This window comes from Nothobranchius furzeri, chromosome 2 (assembly GCF_043380555.1).
Source record: "Nothobranchius furzeri strain GRZ-AD chromosome 2, NfurGRZ-RIMD1, whole genome shotgun sequence".
Taxonomy (NCBI): domain Eukaryota; kingdom Metazoa; phylum Chordata; class Actinopteri; order Cyprinodontiformes; family Nothobranchiidae; genus Nothobranchius; species Nothobranchius furzeri.
The window spans coordinates 54096024-54117930 of NC_091742.1; the positions used below are offsets into that span (position 1 = coordinate 54096024).

At 44.0% G+C, this 21907-nt stretch overlaps 1 protein-coding gene across 2 annotated transcripts in view; it reads left to right on the top strand.

Annotated features, from left to right (window-relative positions):
- The window catches only part of arhgef15b (Rho guanine nucleotide exchange factor 15b), a 35411-nt gene extending 16997 nt beyond the window's left edge, over positions 1-18414 (top strand). For both annotated transcript variants that reach the window (XM_015977231.3, XM_015977232.3), the window contains exons 7-17: positions 1418-1662; positions 1806-1966; positions 2229-2381; positions 2477-2606; positions 5308-5382; positions 5484-5579; positions 12171-12325; positions 12742-12906; positions 17677-17756; positions 17828-17932; positions 18137-18414. In XM_015977231.3, the coding sequence (XP_015832717.3) occupies positions 1418-1662; positions 1806-1966; positions 2229-2381; positions 2477-2606; positions 5308-5382; positions 5484-5579; positions 12171-12325; positions 12742-12906; positions 17677-17756; positions 17828-17932; positions 18137-18297 (1526 nt within the window). In that variant the 3' untranslated portion in view covers positions 18298-18414. The remainder of the gene's footprint in view (positions 1-1417; positions 1663-1805; positions 1967-2228; positions 2382-2476; positions 2607-5307; positions 5383-5483; positions 5580-12170; positions 12326-12741; positions 12907-17676; positions 17757-17827; positions 17933-18136) is intronic.
- The last annotated feature ends 3493 nt before the right edge of the window (positions 18415-21907 follow it).

Below are 21907 nucleotides of genomic sequence, written 5' to 3' on the forward strand. Positions count from 1 at the left end.
TAGATATAAATCGATGCTAAAAGTGGTAATTAGATATTCAATCCCTGTGGTATCGATATCATGGACTATTATACACAGCCTTCTTCAAGTACACCGACACGCACGACAGCCAGATGCCGTAAAGCAGCCTCCGCCTCCCAGACAAACAGAAGAAGACGCCGCATGGCTACATTGCAATTTCCCACGCGAGTTGTCTCCGATCCAAGTTTTGTCTGTCAAATAAATAAACAAAAACATAAACAGCGAATTTGGGAGGCGCTTCACAGCCCAACTTAATTAGCATACCAAGTCCGACACGTAGTTGTATATTCACGCTTATGTGCTTAAAGGAAAACTCCCGTTTATTGCAACCCGGACTTAATTTCTAGCATGCAGTACGTTTGTTTACTCACGCTGACAACTTTGGTGCTACTTGGATTCCCCGGGGTATTTAGATCCATTGGCGAATCGCCGTCAGCGTATATCCATATAACGGGTGCAGACGGGCACCCATGGTGCAGCCTCGAAATAAGACATTATCTGCACTAAAACATCTCAATGTCGAAAGGTTTTGTTAGGAATCATTAACGTGATTCCCCTGTTCGTTTGGAGCGGGTCTGGTCTGGGATTTCTAGGCGTGAACAGACTAGCCGCGGCTAATCTAACCGGCGCTTTTAATGACGTCACTGCCGTGCACCAATCTGTTTTTATTAAGATTACCGGTAGATGTACCTTTGTCCTACTGGGGAGAAATTTGTTTTCTCCCTTTACTGACCAACAGAGTTGTTCAAAAGTACAGAACAAATCATATGGCATTACATCTTATGACAAAAATGCACCTTAAACAGAGTTTAAGCAGCAAAACATCACTCTGCAAATAGTGTATATATAGTGAGACAATTCATGATTTAAAGTGTTAACTTTCACCAGTTTTTGTATGCACGTTTTAAAAAATGCTGATACTTGAAAGGTTTAAGCACTTAATACACTTAATTCTTAACATTTAATTTTTGCAATATAAATTGAGGAATGTTATTTTTTGAATAAACTTGTTCAGTAAATTGGTGTTTTTAAAAAGTATCGAAATCGAGTTTGAAATTTTAGTATGGTGACAACCCTAGTAAGCATTCTGGATAGAGGTTAAGTCAGGAGTTCTGCTACAACTATTTACAGTCCTAGTAGAAGATATCAGTAATTACAGGCATGTACTTGTAGGCACATGCACAGATGTGCAGTCTCTATCAGAAGGAGCTGCTCAGAGCACCCACTGACTCATGCAGAGGTTCAAACCCCCATCACCCTCTTTCTTTGAACAGAGGCTATTCAGGAAGCTGTCTACTGTAATTATTTACTCAGAAACATCTATAAAGGGCCAAAATATCTCTGTAACGAAGCGATTTTGTTAGTGCTGCCCTGACTGGCTGTTGCCTATATCCAGAGCCTCTGTATCAGGTGTATCGCAAAACCATCATCTCAAAGGAGATCAGTCGGCAGAAGATCAGCCGCAACAGCAGCAGGACAAGTGACGACTTTCCCGCTGAGTGGACGGCCCAACGGAAAGGATCTGAGGCGTCTCCTCTGAACGGAGAAAGCAGGGGTAGCACACTGTGGCAGGACCTCCCTAAAGTACAGGAGAGCGGTGTGCTGAAGCAGCTCACCACTAAACAGCTCAAGTACCAGGAGGTGAGGGGGGGAGAGGGTTGTTGTTCCATGAAGAAAAAAGAAATGAATAATGCTGAGAGGATATTAGGAGATCCAGATGCCTTTCTGCTTTATCGTACGATTCCTAAAACACAGTTTAATACTTCCTGTCCTCCGCCTTTCAGAGCATGTTCGAGGTTCTGACCTCTGAGGCCTCCTACCTGCGATCTCTCCGCATTCTGACAGAACACTTCCTGGACAACCGGGAGCTGAAAGAGACCATGATCATCCGAGACAGGAAGACCCTCTTCTCCAACTCGCTGAAGATCCGCGAGGTCAGCGAGAGGTGAGTAGCAGCGGTGGATGGAGGAAGCGATTCAGGCGTTAACCCTCTGGAGGCGGGCGTTGCAGATGTGCAACAGATCAAACCTACCTACCTGGTTGCTCCACGTACGTGTTTCATGAGCATGTTTTAACTCAGAAGTTCCCCTGAAGGACTTAGTCGTTCATCCTTTTATCAAAACTTATGTTGAGCCTGAGAGGGGTTAAAGCCTCTGAAGTTATTATCTGATTGGAACTGAAGTGTTTCTTCCTTCTCGCTGCCGCAGGTTCTTAAAAGACCTGGAGGACCGCATATTCAAAGACATAGTGTTCCCTGACATTTGTGACATCATCCACTACCACGCGCAGCACAACTTCCCAGCCTACATCGACTATGTCCGGAACCAGATCTACCAGGAAAAGACCTTCACATCGCTCAAGTGAGAACCGCGTCTGTCGAGTCACATCGAGACAGCGCTCCATGAGGAATTCCTGACTTACAGGAATATCACTAATTGTCGCGCCTCGTCCGCAGGAAGACTAACCCTCAGTTTGCCATGGTGATCAGTCACCTCCAGGAGTCACCGCAGTGCCAGCGGCTTCCCTTCATCTCCTTCCTGCTGCTTCCCTTCCAGCGAATAACTCGCATCAAGATGCTCATCGAGGTGAACATCACCCCCAAGCATCATCTAGCTTTTGGGATCCACTTGTTCTCCCATATGTGTCTCTGAAACAGCCACAGACTCCTTTTCCCTCCCACATAAAACCATCACTCCTTCACTGCTTGACTGACTTGTGTTTAGTGTGTTTGTAGAAAAAAATAGCAGCTCTGTGACACATAATAACCAGAAGAACACGTTCTCCTGCTCTGAGCCGTCTAATGGGAGACTAATATGAGGCGAAGCATGAAGGAAGTGATAACTTATGACCCCTTGCTTCATCGTGCTTTTGTTCTGAAGCTTTAAAGTATTTTAGTGGTTACTGGTTCAGGGTTTCCCCTTGAAAATGAGCTGGCCGTCGGGGGGTGGGGGGTGGGGTCGCGCGCTCCGTCCTGCAGCACTCCTCCGTGGGAGTGGGGGTGGGGGTTGCACACGTTCCGCTGCTGTTTCACACCGGTATCAGCTGATGGAGGGCTCTAGTTTCGTTGCGCTGTTCGTGTCAGCGGACACGGTAGGGTTGGGGAGGGGGCAGGGCGGGGCATGACGCTTAGCCTGGCGGGCTGGGGGAACCCCTGTGGTTTTTACACAGCAGGCAATATAATAAAATTATAAAATAATAAAAACCGAGGCATTGCTGATTTGTTATTTACCTTTAAAGAACCGCGTCACTGAGGAACCATTTTTTAATTATTACTTTTGAGTTTTTGTGCAGACTGAACGTGAATATAGTCTCCTACACCTATGTCCTGCATTAGCTCCTGATAGAAAATAGACAGTGAAACTCTAGGATTTAAAAATCCTGACAGATCTACATCACACTGTCACTTAACTCATTTGCTGCCAGCTGTTTCCTGATCAGTAAAGGCATTCGCTGCCAGCCTTTTTCAGCAGTTTTACTGTTATTTTAAGAGTCACAGAACGTTGCGCACTTGGATGATGTCGACGCCAAAACGACCAAAACAAAGAGGAGACTCACCTCTTACATCAGGAAGAATCCACGCGTTTAGAGCGTTATCCGTTCTTTCATAATCCGTTGTTGAATTGTGATCGGCAGACGTTTTTCCGGTTCGTGCCTCACCTTTTTTTACAGCAGCGGCCCAAAACGATCTCCTAACACATGGATGTTCTGCTTCCTGATCAAGATCGGCTTTAGACCTGGGATGTTTGTTCACACGGTGCAGGGGCTTGTTCCAACGCCCACACAGTAGAATAGTCATCATTGGCAGTGAATGAGTTAACATTCATGGACTCACCCATCTAAACTCCCGATATGGAAGACTGTTGTTGGTTTAGCGTCCAGGAAACAGCAGAGAACGTCTCAGCTAGTTGAAGCTAACCGTTAGCATTAGCAACTCCACCACACAGCAGAACTCCACCAGGCTTATGTTATTTGTGGTGATGAAACACACACCTTGCAGAGCAAGCAGAGTCATTGGTAGAGCCACGTTGCTGTTATCCAATCAGAAGCGAGGTGTCCAAATATCAGCAAATAAATCTCCAGGTCCTGTCGTCTGAAGCTACTTTCTCCTGATCATTTTTTTATTTTTCAGGAGAAAGTTTAATTTTCCACATTTCTGACCTCAAGGGGATGAAATATTAAGAACCCGAAAACTAAGACAGGTGCTGCATTCTGAAGTCACCAAGGAAGAAACTCAGTTAGACCCTTTAAAGTTTAAAATCTGACTTAGAAAGTTGAATATTCTTCATCAGCCACAACCTTGTACAGGGTATCTGCAGGTCCTTAAAGAGTCTTAAAAAGTCTTAAATTTGCTTTTCCAAATTTAAGGCCTTAAAAATCCTTAAAAATGACAAATAATCCTTAAATACAGTTGCCAAAGGTCTTAAATTACCAAAGACCCAATAAACAAAATTCTTTTATTTCTATAAAATTTTTGTGAATTTCTAGTTAGTGGTCAGCATTTTTTGTGTACGATGTTGGCGTAAACGGAACCGTACACATTCAGTTGGTTGAGAAAGGGGGCTATTTTTAGATGAGTAGCTTGCGCCATGGGGAAGTGCAACATTAATGGTAACTGGATGGCTAATCCCACGTTTGCGACATGGTTCGCACCGGTTCCAGACAATAGCTGGAAATTATAGCTTAAATTTAATTAAAAAAAATAGCTTAAATTTCGTCAAAGTGGCCTTAAAAAAAGTCTTAAAAAGTCTTAAATCTGGCTCCCTTAAACCTGCAGTTACCCTGCTTGTAATTCAATATGGCTGCAATAATAATATGTTCATTTGCATTTATTTTAGTTAAATCAGTTGTCCACACCATGAACATATTTCTACAATGTTTAAAGTTCATTGTAAAACCATGTGAGCAGCTAGTTAGCGAATACTGGTATAGTGTTAGCGGGTCCCTCTGATTCCGCTGACTGGAACACATCCGTCCTGATTGGGTCTTTTTGAGGTTTAGGAGATAGAAGTGAATTGCGCATTGAAACAAACAGTTACTCCATCTGTGTTTTCATCACCAAATGTCACCGTACACTGAGGTAAAACAACCTTTCTCTGTTCTGCCTTATTTCCACTGAAAGACAACAACGTCAGTGCTTAGCTGTGAGGAATGCTCTCATTCCAGATTCATCCTCTCACACTCAAACTCCTCACTACTTCCTGTCAAGAGGACAAACGCATACGAGTGCACCTTGCCCCAACCTTATGACCTCGTGTATTGCAGAAATAATGAGTTTTCTGCTTTCAGAACATCCTGAGGAGAACGGTTGAAGGGACAAAAGAGGAGAAGACGGCCACCAAGGCTTTGGATTCTGTGTCGAAGGTAAACGCTCTTCATTCCTCACTTTCTACTCTGCACATGTCAGCTGTTTCTGTGAGTGATGGTGAAGTTTGATGAGACTTTCTCTCTCTGATCAAACGCAGATCATTGACAAATGTAACACCGAGGTGGGAAAGATGAGGCAGATGGAGGAGCTGATTCAGATCTCTGCCATGCTGGAGTTTGATAGTAAACTCAAGGTGAGTTGGAACAATCACGCCTGATACAGGTGAGGCTGTGGTGGTGGGAAGATAGCTGCAAGCTGTCAGTCCAGGGCTGAAAGGTGGGGTCGACGTTCCAGGAAAAAGCTGCTCAAGCTGCATTTTGAACAATAACAGTTAAAAGGTCCAACTCCCTTCCTTCAGGCTCCCCTCTAGAGTCACAGCATCTGATGGTCACAGACATTGGTACAGTTGTGGTCAGAAGTTTACATACACTTGTAAAAAATATAATATAATGGCTCTACTGAGTGTCCCGTTATTTCTAAAACTCTGATTTTTCTCTGATAGAGTGATTGGAACAGATACTTCTTCTTCGTACTTTCCTGACTTGTTCAAGTCAATAATTCGCTTTTTCAGATCCATGCTGAGCTCCTTTGACTTTCCCATTGTAGCGTTTGTGGGCGTTTGTATCCAATGAGCCCTATTTACCTGGCCTAAGAGAAGTCACCAGCTGTAGTCACTCATAATCACTCACAAGAAGTTAAGAGGCCATGCTATGAAGCTCAGTTCACTGACACGTTTCTAAGTCACCAAAATTGCTAGTTCATGTTGCTGTATGTATATTTGTGACCCAGCAAATGTGATCACTTTTCTCTGTTAACCCGTAATAAAGACATTAAAGAACCAAACTTCATGAATGTTTTTGTGACAAAGAAGTATCTGTTCCAATCACTCTATCAGAGAAAAATCAGAGTTTTAGAAATAACGGGACACTCAGTAGAGCCATTATATTATATTTTTTACAAGTGTATGTAAACTTCTGACCACAACTGTACATCATCCAGACATAACAAATATTGTCAAACTACTATAAAAACACATTATCCCACCTTTTCGACTTAGCGTTGGCACCTTATGTCCCGTAATTCCCAACGTAATGCATCTACGTATCAGCCACGGAGCCCCCAGGCTTCGGACAGACTCCAGTCCCTTGCTGGTCAGAGGTTCTCCACTGCAAGTTTGAGAGAGATGCCACATGGACTGAGCTTGGAGATCCACAGGGTGTCCGCGGGGTTTTAAAAAGTGATAAATAAAAATAGTCAAATTTAAGGCCATTAAAAGTGTTAAATTTTGTCTCAGAGGTATTATTTTTTCCAAATTAGGTATTATTTTTTCAGACTATCAGATGTCGTATTCTGAACATCGACATAGAAATATATTCCAAATGAAATGTTTTGAACGATTATAAAAACAAAACAAGCCGATTATTTGCTCCTCCCACTTGCGCTGCCTTGAGTTGCAAATGAAGCGCTCCTCCCAGTGTTGCCAAGTTAACTTAGCGACTTTGACGCTATTTCTAACAGCTTCTCAGACCCCCTTCTTGACTTTTTAAATCTTAAAAGTACCTACTACCTAGCGAACACCTCAGAAACATCTCTGGTAACCCTTAGCTACTTTCTGGATAACTGTCGTCGACATTTCCTGCAGGTTAGCTAAACACTCCGCCTGCACTCCGGACCGTTCTTCAGGACATTAGGAAAGGGAATGATGTAGTGACGTGTCAGTCGCTAAAGACAGCTCTCGGAGCCGGCTCCCTGTTGGATTAACCAGAGTGAGTGACACACACCCGCACCTGCGGACTTCTGAGCCATTAAAAACGGCTAAATGTGCGCGTGCGGCGTGCTAAACACACGTGCAGCTTGCCCCTGATTGCTGTGCATGGACGTAATTTTGGGGGGGGACGGGGGGACATGTCCCCCCCACTTTTTCCAAAGTCAAGTTTTGACCCCTGCACTTTTTACCATCTAAAAACAATATTACGCTATATTAAATTGACACTGGTTGAGCTCTAGGACCAAGCGGAAAACAACCGTTTGTGTTGAAGCCTGTTTCCCATTAGAGCATACTGTAAAGATACCAACCCCCCCCCCCCCCACCCCCCCCCCACCCCCCGTGTCCCCCCCACTTCTAAAGTGAAAATTACGTCCTTGTTGCTGTGAGACCGGGTTGGGGGTGGGGGTGCAGCTGTGGTTGGGACAATTATCAAATCAAATCAAATCAACTTTATTTATAGAGCGCTTTCACATGGCCAGAATGGACAAACAAAGCGCTGTACATCAATAAAATGCCACACAATAGGACAGAGATATGACCATTAAAATACATTAATAAATCCATTAAAATACACTAAAAAATCCCTGTAAAATACCGTAATAAATCCTATAAAAATACAATAAAAAATCCATTTTAAAATACAGTACAAAAACCTGAGTGCCAGTTCACAGTCCATATCCGGCCTACTTCCCCCAACTTCAACGTCCAAAAGCCAGCGAGAACAGATGTGTTTTCAGTCTTCCTTTAAAGGTTTCTAATGACTTGGCCTGTTTTACATCGGCTGGCAGCTCGTTCCAGAGACTTGGTCCAAGTACTGAAAAAGCTCGACTACCACGAGACTTCAGGCTGTACCTAGGCACAGTTAGTAATCTCTGGTCAGCTGACCTAAGGGAACGCACCGGGACATGCTGGTGGATGACATCGGAAAGATATTTAGGAGCCCCTGTGTTTAACGCCTTGAACACAAACATGAGGACCTTAAACCTGATGCGATAAAAAACAGGGAGCCAATGCAAGGCACGTAGGACTGGTGTTATATGTTCAGACCTCCTGGTAGATGTTAACAACCGGGCTGCAGAGTTCTGAACCGCCTGGAGGCGTGCTACTGGAGCTTGTCTAAGCCCCGCATATAGCGAATTACAGTAATCCAGCCTGCAGGTAATAAAGGCATGGATTACAGTTTCCAAATGATTATGGGACAGAAATGGCTTAATTTTCGCAATGCGGCGTAGATGAAAAAAGCAAGATCTCACAACACTGTTCACCTGAGCATCAAATCTGAGATCTGCGTCCAGTTTTACCCCTAAGTTAGAGACCACCGCCTTCTGATGCGGTGCCAGAGTGGCAAAATCAAGCCCTTGGGCACCTCCTGGGGTCTTTGGTGGCGTGAACAGAATAACTTCAGTCTTGTGTTTGTTGAAACACAAGAAGTTCTGAGCCAGCCATTGCTTGATGTCCTCAAGGCAGTCCAACAGAGGTTGAATGGTGCATAAACCACCACGCTTAATTGGAAAAATGACCTGGCAATCATCAGCATAGAGATGGAATGACACATTGTGTTTACGAAATAGTTCACCCAGGGGTAGGAGATATAAGGAGAAAAATAGTGGGGCCAAAATCGATCCCTGGGGAACTCCCCATGGCAGCTCAGCCAGATCGGAGGAACAGTCCCCCAATCTCACACAAAAACTCCTCCCAGTCAGGTACGATCGTATCCACTGAAGTGCCTTGCCCGTTATGCCAACAGACCGCTCCAGCCGTTTTACCAGGATGTTATGATCAACGGTATCAAAGGCTGATGACAGGTCCAAGAGCACCAGAACCACAACATCACCAGAATCATTTGCCAATAAAATGTCATCAAGGACCTTAAGCAGCGCCGATTCAGTGCTGTGAAAGGGTTTAAACCCAGATTGAAATACTTCTCCAATTTCCCGTTCCTGAAGAAAATATGTCAGTTGGTTAAACACAGCCCTCTCTATGATCTTTGAGATGAAAGGGAGTGTAGATACAGGTCTGTAATTGGACAAGATTGTGGGGTCCAACCCTGATTTCTTAAGCAGCGGTCGTACCACCGCCTGTTTTAGGGGACAAGGGACTTCCCCAGAAATCAAGCTGCTATTTACAATTTGCAGTACATGGTTACCTACTACAGAAAAAACTTCTGTCAGTAGCCTTGCCGGGAGAACATCAGTTACCGCCCCTGTCGGCTTAAGTCTCACGACCAGATCCTCAAGTTCTGCAAGAGTTAATGGTTGAAAACCCTCCAGTGCCTTAGTAACACATAGATCTGCATAGGGGGCGTGCTTAAGTGGTGGAATAGAGGCCCTTGTCACCCTTACCTTGTCTACAAAGAAGTCTATAAAGTTGTTACATGACTCAGTGGAGTACTCAATCGCAAGGGGCTCATTGACATTTAAAATAGAGTCCACTGTCTTAAAAAGTATCCTAGCATTCTGAGAATTTAAGGAGATTATGTTTGCAAAGTACTTTCTTCTTGCATCCTTCACAGCCTTCTGATAGCCAATCCAAAGACTTCTCACTTGGTCAAGCGAGCTCTGGAGCCCATCCTTTTTCCACCTCCGCTCAGCCTTCCTGCACATCCTTTTTAGTGCTCGAGTACTCTCAGTTAACCATGGCTCCTTTGTAGCTTTAGGCTTCTTTACCCGTACTGGGGCAACCACATCAAGCGCCAAGGTGCATGCTGAGTCAAAATGTATAACAAGCTCATCTGTGGTCCAATCTCTGTATTCTTGCTCTGCACACCCCATAGAAAACACTGCGGCAAACTCAGCAGCTGTAGAGTCTTTTAACATCCGACAACGCTTCATCGGAGCATATTGTTGCACCCGTTTGTGAGTCCAGGCCACATCAAACAATACTGGCCTGTGATCTGAAAAATAGGCCTCTTGGACCTGCAGGTTTGAGACTCCTACATTAACTGATGGACTTGAAATAGTTAAAATAGTTTATAAATAAGGTAGAAATAAGTTCCTCACGCTGATAAATAATAACTAATCTCTCTGAGGACACTGTGCTAGTGCACTCTCCTACAGCACCTTGACATGACTCAAATGTTATGCAACATTTAGTGAACAGCAATTTGCATGTATTTGTTATAAATGCCACTGTTTAATTCTTGCTGTCAGTATTTGCAAGATATTGGTATTTGGGTCTGCACTGGTTAGACTTAAATGAGTTAAACCAAGGTCTATAGACCTTGGGTCATAAACTATGAGCTATAAGTATATTGGTCTTTTTATACTGGGAATCAGGAGTTATTTTAGTGATCATCTTGTTTCTTGTTTATTTTTGCCCTGATTGTGCCCTGAGCAATTTTATGACTGAATAAAAATAAAAAAATAAAAATCTACATAAATTGAAAAATCTTCTTAAATAATCGAGATCTCAATTTCAGTCACAATAATCGTGATTATTGTTTTTGCCATAATCGAGCAGCCCTGCTTTAGCATATCCGGTCACATAATGATGACGTCATATTCAGTGGTCGTTCTGCATCATTTCAGGCCTGGTGGTCAACTGTCTGAACCGCTGAACAGAAGTGCCTGGCTTATTTTCTAAGTAAAATAAATATGTGCAATATGTTGTCAACATCAGTGAGTCTCTAAGTCTATTCTTTTTGTATGTTATATATGTTAAAATATGTGTAAATAGGTCGCTGATTAACACTTGCAATTTAATGTTGTGATGGTTTTAAAAAAATTCTGAAGGTAGTAAAAAAAGTATTAAAAAGTAGTAAATTTTACTTAAGGATTGCTGTATATACCCTGGATCCAGTGGGGAGGATGGGGCTTACACTGGAAACCCCTTCCACTACTTCCGCTCAGGCTACATAACCGTATAACAATTCAGTATGCTAGTTAATTTAGCTTCACTTCCTGTTAAACTGCTCCAAGCTTAGGAAGATAATGTATGCCCATTTTTCATCTGATTCTTCAACTATGACAATGTTAATGATGCCCTCAACTACCCTAAGATAATCTTATCAGATATTCCTGCTGTGTGTGGTGTGTTAGGAGTGCTCTAGTTAGCTAGGAAGCAGGTTGGGACAGCTTCAGTTAAAAATCAGGGATAGTCAACATGCTGGATTGTCTTAGCTCGATGTGGCCCAAGGACAAACAAGTGTGCAGCCTGTTTAATGTGATGTATAGCCAATCAGAATGCGAAGCGATGGAATCACGCTGCACAAAGCGAAGGGAGTCCAAATCCTCCCCCTTGTCCACCATGTTTGTTTACATTGCGATCATATTCGATCTTAAGAAGTTTTTACAAAATAGTTTCCGTCTGACTGGGAAACGCTGGTGAGTGAAATGGGTTTATGTGTGGTGTGTGGTTTGGCCTCAACAACACACTGTAGGACCAAAACCGCGACATCTTTGAGGTTTTATCGCCATGTGGTGGGAGAATCCTGCTGGTGAATCGAGTCTGTGATGATTTTAAAGATTTTTAACAGCCAGTCGTGTAATGCTCATCACAGCAATGCAATAAGGATGTGGCAATGAGAAAGTACCAACCCAAATCACACGCAGACACTGTTAATGGGCCAGGGTGAGTTATCTAGATGCATATAAGGATTGCTGACAGGAATAAGCTGTTTAAAATCACCCCATGGGCTAAAATACCGGATTTTAAAGATTTTTACCGCTGCAATAAAATTATTATCAGCTATAATTACTCATAAGATTAAAACTACAGTACTTATTGCACCAGATTTATTTCTGCTGCTAAATAACATGTTATCTTTCTTAACGAGTTCTTAAAATTATGTTGATCTTAAAACCGGAAACCACCTGATGTCAGAGCGTTTGGGCTTGTTCTGAGTAACAGAAAAATAGTTACACTTATAGAATTGTTTTGTTCCTAATTTGTCATTTTTGTTCGTACTGTACAAAATGACAAAAACCTCAGAGGTCCTGAGATTTATTTATAGTCACTTTAAACTTTTAGTATTGTGACAACATTGATCTCTTAAATAGAACTGACTGTTCTCCTCAGGCCATCCCCGTCATCTCAGAGACTCGATATCTGGAGAAGAAGGGCGAGCTTCACGAAATGTCCAAAGGAAAGACTCTGGTCAACATGAGGGCGAAGTTCAACCCCGTCCACCTCTTCCTGTTCAACGATCTTCTCATCATCGCTAACAAGAAGGGGTACGGCAGAACTCACGTTTGGATTAGCTTTAAAGCGTCAGCTCGTTAAAACAGTCCCACCACAGAAAGGCGGTGATTCTGATTGAATATAAGGAGATAACTTGTGGTCAGGTGTTATCCAGCTGTTTTAACACCTCGTTACCGAAGAGAAACGTCAAACCAAAGCTTGTCTGTGTCTGTCATCAATCCTGAAGAGGCTCGTGACTTCCTCAAACATAAGAGGTGACAGGAAAGCAAAAACATAAACAGCTTAGCTGAAGAAAAGAATGAATTCCTGGTAAAGTACATGAAGAGCTAAACGATGCCCTTGTGGGGTTTTTTATAAACTTCCTCAAGCACATTTTGGAGTTTCAAGTTCAACCTCAGCGTTCTCTCAGCACCAGATTCCTTTCTGAGTTGTGTTTTGTTCTGAACAGTGCGGAGCGTTTCGTGGTGATGGACCACGGTCATCGCTCCATGGTGCAGGTTCAGCCTTTAGAGGAAAGCAACGGCAGCGTCACCTACGAGAACTGCTTCAACCTCACCATCGTGGAAAACCACCAGGGACGCGCTGTGGAACGGCTCCTCAAAGCCCCCTCACAGTGAGTACGCCCATCTCTATACGAAACCCCCAGCGGCTCTGACATTCTCCTTTAAAACGGTCTAAAATGGTGGTAAAATCGTGGCTATACCAGTTTTGCCATGACGGGGTGTGGTGTATGTGGCAACACGGGAAAACACTACGCAACAATCAATTTCACACACGAACATTTCCCAGTCTGACCAGAAATCTCGCAATTGAGCCTTCAGAGTAAACCAACATGGTGGAGGACGAGTGTGCTGAGGGCTTCTGTCACCTCACTTTTTGATTGGCTACACGTCCTATTCAACAGAAGTTTGTCCTTGAAAATCAGACCAAGACCACTCAATGTGTTTATGACCTATGACCGGAGCGGGCCCGGTGTGCCTTTGAGCAGACCAGAGTGCTCATAACACACAACACACTGCAGGAATCAGAGGTGTGTGTTGGCATGAATCTGGCGATTGTGACATGTATCACAATAAAATAGACGATACGATATGTTACGATACTCAAAGCTAGACGATAGTTGCCATTTTTAAGACTGAATTTAATTAGAAAACTCAGGCCAGACACTTCCGAGACACATCCAGTGTAATTGCGAGATCTGGTTGTTCTGTCAGAATGAAGGTGGTAAAAGCTGCTGCCACCTAGCAGTGGGAGTTTGAATTGCAACCACGCACAAGTAATACAGTACGTTTTTGCATGTCAGTTCTTGATTAAAAATAGATTCACTGCATTTAAATATTTCAGTATCATAAAATGAAATACTGCGATATTTCTGTGTATTGATATTGTCTCACATCCCTAACAAGATTATCTGATAAGATTATCTTTAGGATTGTTACAGTAATAAATAGGGTTGGGCATCGTTTGATTTTGAACGATTCCAATTCCTTGTTTCGATTCCGGTTCCTATCGATTCCTGATTCCGATTATTTCAAGACATGACATGTTTTACATGAGCCAGCTGACCACAGGTCCTACTTGATGAAATAATCTTAACTTCAACATGAATTTTAATTCTATGAACAACAACATCACCTTCATTTAGACAAAAACCTGTTTTGGAGAAAAAAAAGAAAGACTTGCAGCACAACCAGTGTGTTTGTTTCTGACCACAACCAAAGTCTGGAAGAAGCCTCTGGGATGAGAGGCTAAATGTCTCCAACATATCCAGAAACGTCCAGCTGTCTTCAGCTAAAACTCTCAGGATGATCATGTCCAGGATGACTGAGAACTACACCTCCATGCTGCAGCAGCGTTCAGTCAGAACAGGAAGTGAAACTTAAACGTAGCTGCTGTCAGTAACAATCTAACAGATTTTAAACATTAAAACTCAACAGAAATAGTTCAGAAAGGAAATTTAAATGTTCACAACTTTGTGTGTGATTTATTATTATCATTATTATTATTGTTATTTTGACTGAAGCTGGTGTGGTCCACCACAGAGAAGCTGCTCTAGCATGATGACTTTAATTATTCTACAGGTTATTGCTCAGCCTTCTGACACACACACACACACACACACGAGTGTTGGTGAGCGGCTGCGTCTGACTGCTGACGCTCCGTGTGTGTTTTTATTTCTGCAGTGAGACAAACTCACCTCACACCGTCCAGAGTTTGTTCTTTAAAGCTTCTATTAAATCCACCGTGCTGACGTATTTAACAAGTTTCCTCTACGCTGCAGGAGTTAAAGTTTACATCACGGAGTAAAAGTTTGACAGACGTGTGTGTTTATATCTGGGTGGGGGAGGGGGGGGGCTCGTGCTGCACACAGACAGCTGGTGTGATCAGCTCTGGAAAGCGTTGATCACAATTTGCAGATCACGTTTATTTTTCACGGAGATCGGCTGCAGATTCCTCTTCAGTCGGCATTCTAGGAATCAAAATAAACTTTGAACGATTGCGGGAAAAACTAACAGTTGGAACCGGTTCCAATCGATGCTCGATGCCCAACCCTAGTAATACGGCATGTGCTTAAGATTGTTGACAGGGGAGAATCGGTAAAAGGATCAGCCCATCTAGTTTGTTTCTGCGCATACATGTAGTTATCGTCCATTTCTCGTTATCGAGGGGAACTCACTCATTATATTGGGTTATTGATTTTAGGCCGCATCGCCCAGCCCTAGCCATGGGAACCGTGCCTTAGGTACGACTGTAGCTTCATGTTTCAGCGCTCATCATGCTGGAAAACGCATCGTACATCACCGAACGGTTCTCAAGTGGTCCGAAGGAGTTCCTCTGGGAGGGTGTTTAGGAAACTGAGTGATTCAACTCCTTTTGCTGAGAAGCTCTCAGGACGCCTTGCTATAACTAGGATTGACGGTTGGCTCCGGGGGTCGGATTATACACAGGCTTCCCGGGGAGCCCCGTTCAAACTCGATGAGAGTGGGGGGTAGCTCATTTATCGAGCTCCCCCTGGATGTGTCAGTTGAGGGCTTTTGGGGGAGTCCATCTCCCTTTTGGTTGATCCAGGCTCCCCTTTCTACTTTTTCCTGGCATAAACCCACACCTAAAATCTAAACATGTCCCACCATAAAATGTTAAAACAGGTTATCCTGTTACTTCCAGTTCTTGTTGTGTTTCAGCTCCAAGCTTAGCCAGATTTCATATGAGGGTACCTGCTGCTCTGTTGGGTGGATCACTGCTGCAGGTGTCAGGGTGGACCAGATTTACTCCTTATGCTCTATCACTCTGTAGATACATCAGTATCTTGAATTAAACGTGACCATTTTGAAGCATGTTTCTGTGTAAAAGTTATAAATAACTCATATCTGGAGATTACTCCCTGAATGGCCTCACACCAGTATTTTATTATTTTATTTTAATTCTGGTTTTGTCATGTTGTGGGGGGTTCTTCTGACCCAAGACATACAGAATCAGAAAAGCGAGACAACTGGGTGAGTATAATGTAAAAAAAAAAGGTTTATGTAACTAAAGGAGCACCATCTAAAGCCGGGCGTACACTGTGCGACTTTTTCACTTTTTTGAGCCGATTTTCCAGTCGTGCGAGAAGCCACGACATCGGGGCGAGTTTTGCGCCGAGCGGTCGTGTAGTGTACAGGGGGTTACGAGAGGCGATTAACACCACGTGACCAGCCGCCGATCAGCAGTCGTGAGGTCGCAGGGACTTCTGGTGTGTTTAATATTTCGCTCGTCCCTCGTGAGGGTATCGCACTGTTGAAGCAGCGCTGCGAGCAGCTACGATCCAAAAAAGTATCAGAACCGCTCACGGCGCATGCGCGCGCAATCCTGCATCAACGCCGGCCGGTCGCTCGCTATTTCCCTAATAACACACGCTGTTCGTTTTTGTTTCTACACGTTTTTTTTACTCACAAAGATTGTCAAGAAAGCGTGTTTGTCGTGTTCATGTCAAATTAAACTGATCACAAAACACAGATTCACTTTCTTTATTTCGTTTTCCTCATCCAACCCCCATAAATCCCTGTGCGTCCTCCTGCAGCACTCCCGAAGGACAACAGGCAAGACAAAAAAGTCTGACGTGTTGAGTAAAAACTGCTATTTTTAGCACATTTTTAGGGCCGACGTGTTGCTACCAGACGTACAGTGTGAGCAGTCAGATCGCATGCGAGAACTGGGTCGTACAGTGTGAGCGCATGACTCGTGAGATCTGCTCTGCGAGGAAGTCGTACAGTTTGAGCTGAAGCTGAACGCTGCGAGTGAAAAAGTCGCACAGTGTACGCCCGGCTTAAAAGGGAGGAGGAGATCTCAGCAATCTGCCGGTCCGAGGGAGACGGTGGTTCCGGTGGGGGAGGACAAGCTCCTGAGGGAAGGGAGGTCAGGTCCGAGTGTGGTAACCAGGTTTTTGGGAACCCTTCGATGGAACTTGGGAGCAGGATGCAGGAGGGGGCAGGTGAGCGGTGGAGAGCGGGTCGGTTGGGTTTGAGGAGCGAGGCGTGGTCCAGGGGTGAGATCCGAGGAAGTGTGGTGGAGTGGTGAGTGTAGAGGCTTGTGTTCTGGAGGCAAGTAATCATCCGGCTAGGTGAAGGCATCTCACTCCTCCCTTTATACTAGCCCGGCTGATGGTGGATCAGCAACAGCTGCCCGCTCCTTGGCACCGCCCACCTGTAATTAACGACTCGCTAGGTTATTTTGACGTAAATATAAGTAAAGGACTGCTCGACTTGCCCTTTAGCTGTTGCTGGTGACATGTATGAATGAAAAACACTAAGCTGTAAGTAAAAGTGTTCAAAGGCACAGCGGCTAGAACACATAGGAGACCGAGCTTGTTGTTAGACCATATGAGGGTTTTGGCTGCTGGCTCATGACTCCTGAAGGTCATACACCGTTTCTCAGAAGAGAAGCTGTTCAGGAAGGAGTCTACGGTGACTAAGACAGTAAATATTTATAACATTTAAATAAAAACACACTTAACAGTCACCACAACATCGTCTACGTGTTCTCAACTTCCAGAGAGCTTCTGCTCAACGTTTCTTTGTATTAAACTTATAAGAAACTGACAATTGTGGCGTTCCTGACTCCATTATTACTTCTGCCGAGACACGGGCAAATCTGGTGCTTCTGGGATGAAAACGGCGTCTTACTGTTGACCTACAAGGTAAAAAGATGCTCTCAGACTGAAGTAAACCCAAGCTGAACACTCTCCCAACAGGCTTCACTTCCACACACACACACACACACACACACACACACACACACACACACACACACACACACACACACACACACACACACACACACACACACACAAACTAAACTGTCTTCCTGTTTGTGGATCATGAATATTTCAGCCGGTTTCTGTCAACAGGTCTGACATGCACAGATGGCTGGCAGCTTTTCCAGATTCCTTCAGCAAAGATGAGGAGGAAAAGGTGTATGAGGAGTTTGGTGAGGATGCCACACACACACATCCCCTCTAGCAGATGGTGTGTGTTTGTTTATGGGTGTGTTTGCTTCAGACTGTCCTCAGGTGCAGTGTGTAGAGCAGTACGTCGCCCAGCAGGCGGATGAGCTCAACCTGGAGCCGGCTGATATCGTCAACGTCATCTGTAAAACCAACGAGGGTAAGGTCCACTGAAAAGTGGCCGATTCCTCTTCCTCACTGGAGCTGATGTTGCGGATTTTTCTTGTTCAAACACCCCGCCTCAATCCTTAACCCTTCAATTTAGCAGTTTGCTGATTCGTTACCTGCATGAACAAAACCTGCTCTTCCTTTGTTTGTCCTTCCCGTAATCCCTCCCCCCCGCTCTTCTCTTGCATGTCTTCAGGCGTGTACGAAGGAATCCGCTTGTCTGATGGTCAGAAGGGCTGGTTCCCCGTAGCGAACACCATAGAGATCACCAATGAGCACGTGAGGAGGAAAAACCTCCTAGAGCGCTACAGGGTCTCCCAGGCTTCCAACATGCTGAAGGACAACAAGTACCGCTGAGATGGAACATGGAGCCCAAAGAACCAAGTGTGGGGGGGGGGGGGGGTTTCATTTCGACCAGAAGAGACAGAATCTGGTCCGTCCACATTGAATTCATGTTAGTGAAATGTAAGAGATTCCAGTTCTGGAGCCTTTGTTACTGTAAACACAGCATGGTGCCATGCAGGTTCACGCATTCCTACCGGGAATATCCCGCCATATCCCACCGGGTCTGACCGCCAGGTTTCTGTTCACGTTCAGGGAAAAGCTCCAGACAGCCAGGAAGTCCCACACCACTTTTAGAAAGGTGTCGTCTTGCTGCTCTGCGCTGCAGCGCCCCCTGCAGCCTGCCACTAGTCTACACTCTGGAGATGTACATTATGTTGTATATTACTGAAAATGTTTTAAATCGGTACTTGCACTTTTATTGGAGAAAAGAAATGTCTTGTTTGTACAGGAAGTTCAACATTTTTATTAAACGCTGACATGGAACGTTCTGAACAGCACTGAGGTTTTTTTTTTTGCGTCTAAAGTAAAAATAAAGAATTTAAGAACTTAAAATAAAAAGTTTAACTGCTTGACAAACCACCAGATCTTCAGCAGAATAACTACAAAGTAGTGTTACGTGTCCCTTAAGCTGAGGAGCACACACACGGCGTCCTTCTCCAAACTGGTCAACTCCTTAGAGCTCATCATCCCTTGTCCTTTTCTGGGTTTGCGCCTGTCCACCTGAGTCAGATTTGGACATCTGAATAGGACTTCCTCCTGGTTAAAGCCGTGTAAGAGAGTGCTCGCCACTTCAAACTCTGTCTCCGACCAGCCTGGCCCCTTTGTTCTCATGGGCTCCTCGGGGCTGAGAGAACCAGGGTTGGACTCCGTAGACGGAGCGGGGATGTCCCTGCAGGGCTCTGTTGCTGCCTTGTGGTGGTGTAGTTTCAGCAGGCTGGTGATGGCCTGGTCCTCCTCCTGCGTGAGCTGGATTACACCCGTTTGAAACTGCATCTGAGGGTGTGAGCTAAGGGTGGCCCAGGTGGGGCTTCCCAGGTCCCTGATGGGGTGTGGTCCTGTTCTGAACGGGTCTGGGCAGTTTGGAGGGGCCACACAGGCAGACATGATGGGTTTAGGAGTGTTGAGTCTAAAGCAACCACAATCCTAGGAACAGTAAAGACATGATCTTACTAACAGTGGATGAAAGAACACAAATAAGATAGTAAATCACTAAGATTTAAAACTACAGGTGCTGATCATAACATTAGAATACCATGTCTTGCATACTTCTGTGTGTGGTGGTTCTTGATGCACTGACTCTTGCTGCAGTCCACTCTTTGTGAATCTCCCCCACATTTATAAATACGTTTAGTTTCACCATCCTCTCCAGGGTGGGGTCATCTCTATTGTTGTACACTTTTTCTACCACACCCTGTCCTTCCCTTCTCCTCTCCATTAATGTGCTTGGACTCGAGAGCTCTGTGAACAGCCAGCCTCTTTAGCAACAACCTTTTGTGTCTTGCCCTGCTTATGCAAGGTGTCAATGGTCGTCTTTTGGACAAATGTCAGGTCAGCAGTCTTCCCCATGATTGTGCAGCCTACAGAACTAGACTCGGAGACGATTTAAAGGGACTTTAGGGAGTTTTGAATTTTTATGCTCGCGATTGCCCCCTCAGGCCAAAAGCGTAACGGCAGCTTCAATAGTAGGCTCGTGCACGAGGCGCGCATGCTGTACGTGCACACTCCTTAACGAAAATAACAGCTGAGACAGTCAGCTCCATGTGTGTGTGTGTGTGTGGCCTGGAGGACAGAGGACAGGAGAACGCGCAGCTAATTAATTAAATAATTTGGTTCTGTACCTTTCTCTTCAGCACAGCCGACAAAGGTTTATGATGGGTCAGTCCTCCTGCATGCTCAGATCATTCCCTTCCCTTGCTTGTAAAATTGTTCCAAAATGAAAGTTGAACCCACATCTTTTTTATCTGTGAATTCAATGCCGTTCGGCGAGTCTCAAATAAAAATTTGGACATCTTACTGTAAAAAAAATATACCATTAATGTAAAAAAAGAAACTCTAAATGAACTATATTCACATCCAGAATCAAACCCCGGGTCTTCTGCATATAAGTCCAATGTCTTACTAGGCGAGCTAACACGCCAATAATGTCCTTTATATCTGTACCACTTAAGAATGGTTCGGAGGGCGATGCTTGAGCGTGACTGCACATGAAGCAGCCTGCTCGACCCCAGCATCTCTTTTTCTGTGATTTTACAGAAAAACAGACAATCACAATAAAAATGCCAGGGCTCATTCTACAGGACCAGGGCATTGCAGGAGAATGTATGAAGAAGACATGTATTATTTCTACACATGTTTTGCCCCATAATGCCCCTTTAAAGGCTTTTCATGTGGTTTTGACCATCGACATAGGTTTTGACTTAGTTAGCTGATTAGAGTCGCATGGGTCTTGAACCTTTTCACAACATTCTGAGATACTGAATCTGGGATTTTCATTAGTTGTCAGTTTTAATTAAAATTAAAGAAATAAACATTTGAAATATAACTGTGTAATTAATTAATCTAACATACAAGTTTCACTTTTTGAACGGATTTACTGAATCATCTTCGTCATTCTAATTTTACGACTAGCACCAAACGCAATCATTTAATTTCTCATTTCCCTCCCATTTGCTGTTATTAATCACTTTAAATTAAGCATGGTCAACAATCAACATCGCGTTGATGTCTGAGTCTCCTTCTACAAAACTACACCGAAGCATAAAAGTGAAAGCATAGCTGGGTCTGGGATAGTTGCTGGACACGTTTCAGGACTTACCCTGATGCCAGCACCCTGGATCCTGCAGGACATGGTGGCTCAGATGGGTGGATGGTGCTCACTGAGGAGGTAAGTGTTGTTTGTTGGCTCTAAACGAGCCTCTGCATAGGGGGGTCCGACCTGTCCTTACTAGGAAGTGGATGTGGAACATGCGAACCTGTCCAGAGTCGGTGGTCCGCCTCAGTTTCTGCTCCACACGAACAAAAACACACTCAAAGAGCAGTTTATCACTAAAGTCCGGTCTTAAAACGAGACAAACTTACTTGTGAAGGTCTTTTGAGGTGTGACTGTCATCGAATGTAAAGTACAGAATTTAAGAGGAAATGACATAAGCAGACATGTAAAAGGTTTTCTCACCAATGATGAGAATTATTTTAGTGAGCAGATCTTCAAAAGGAAAAAAAGGCAGTTTCAAGAGGAACAAAAGATCTAAACATGGGAGATAAGTAGTAGAGAAGCCAAAGACTGATTGACATTAACTTGACGTAGTCTTCCAAAAATTAGAGGAAAAACATATTCTGAAGTATAACAGGTTGACTTGGTAAACCTATTCAGATGAAAATAATTGTGCTCATTTCCGTGGAGTGAAAACCGTATAAAACCCGTAAAGGTGGAATAAAGTAATTCACGGGTCTGTAGACCTACTGACTAATGACCATATTCACTTGACTTTCAGCAGGCAGAGCAGATCTAAATCTCAATTTCTGCTGCATTTCATTTTAGCCTTTAAGAATCTAAACACTTTAAACAGATTGGAATACACACATTTAAAATATATATATATTTATATATGCATGGATAGGATGT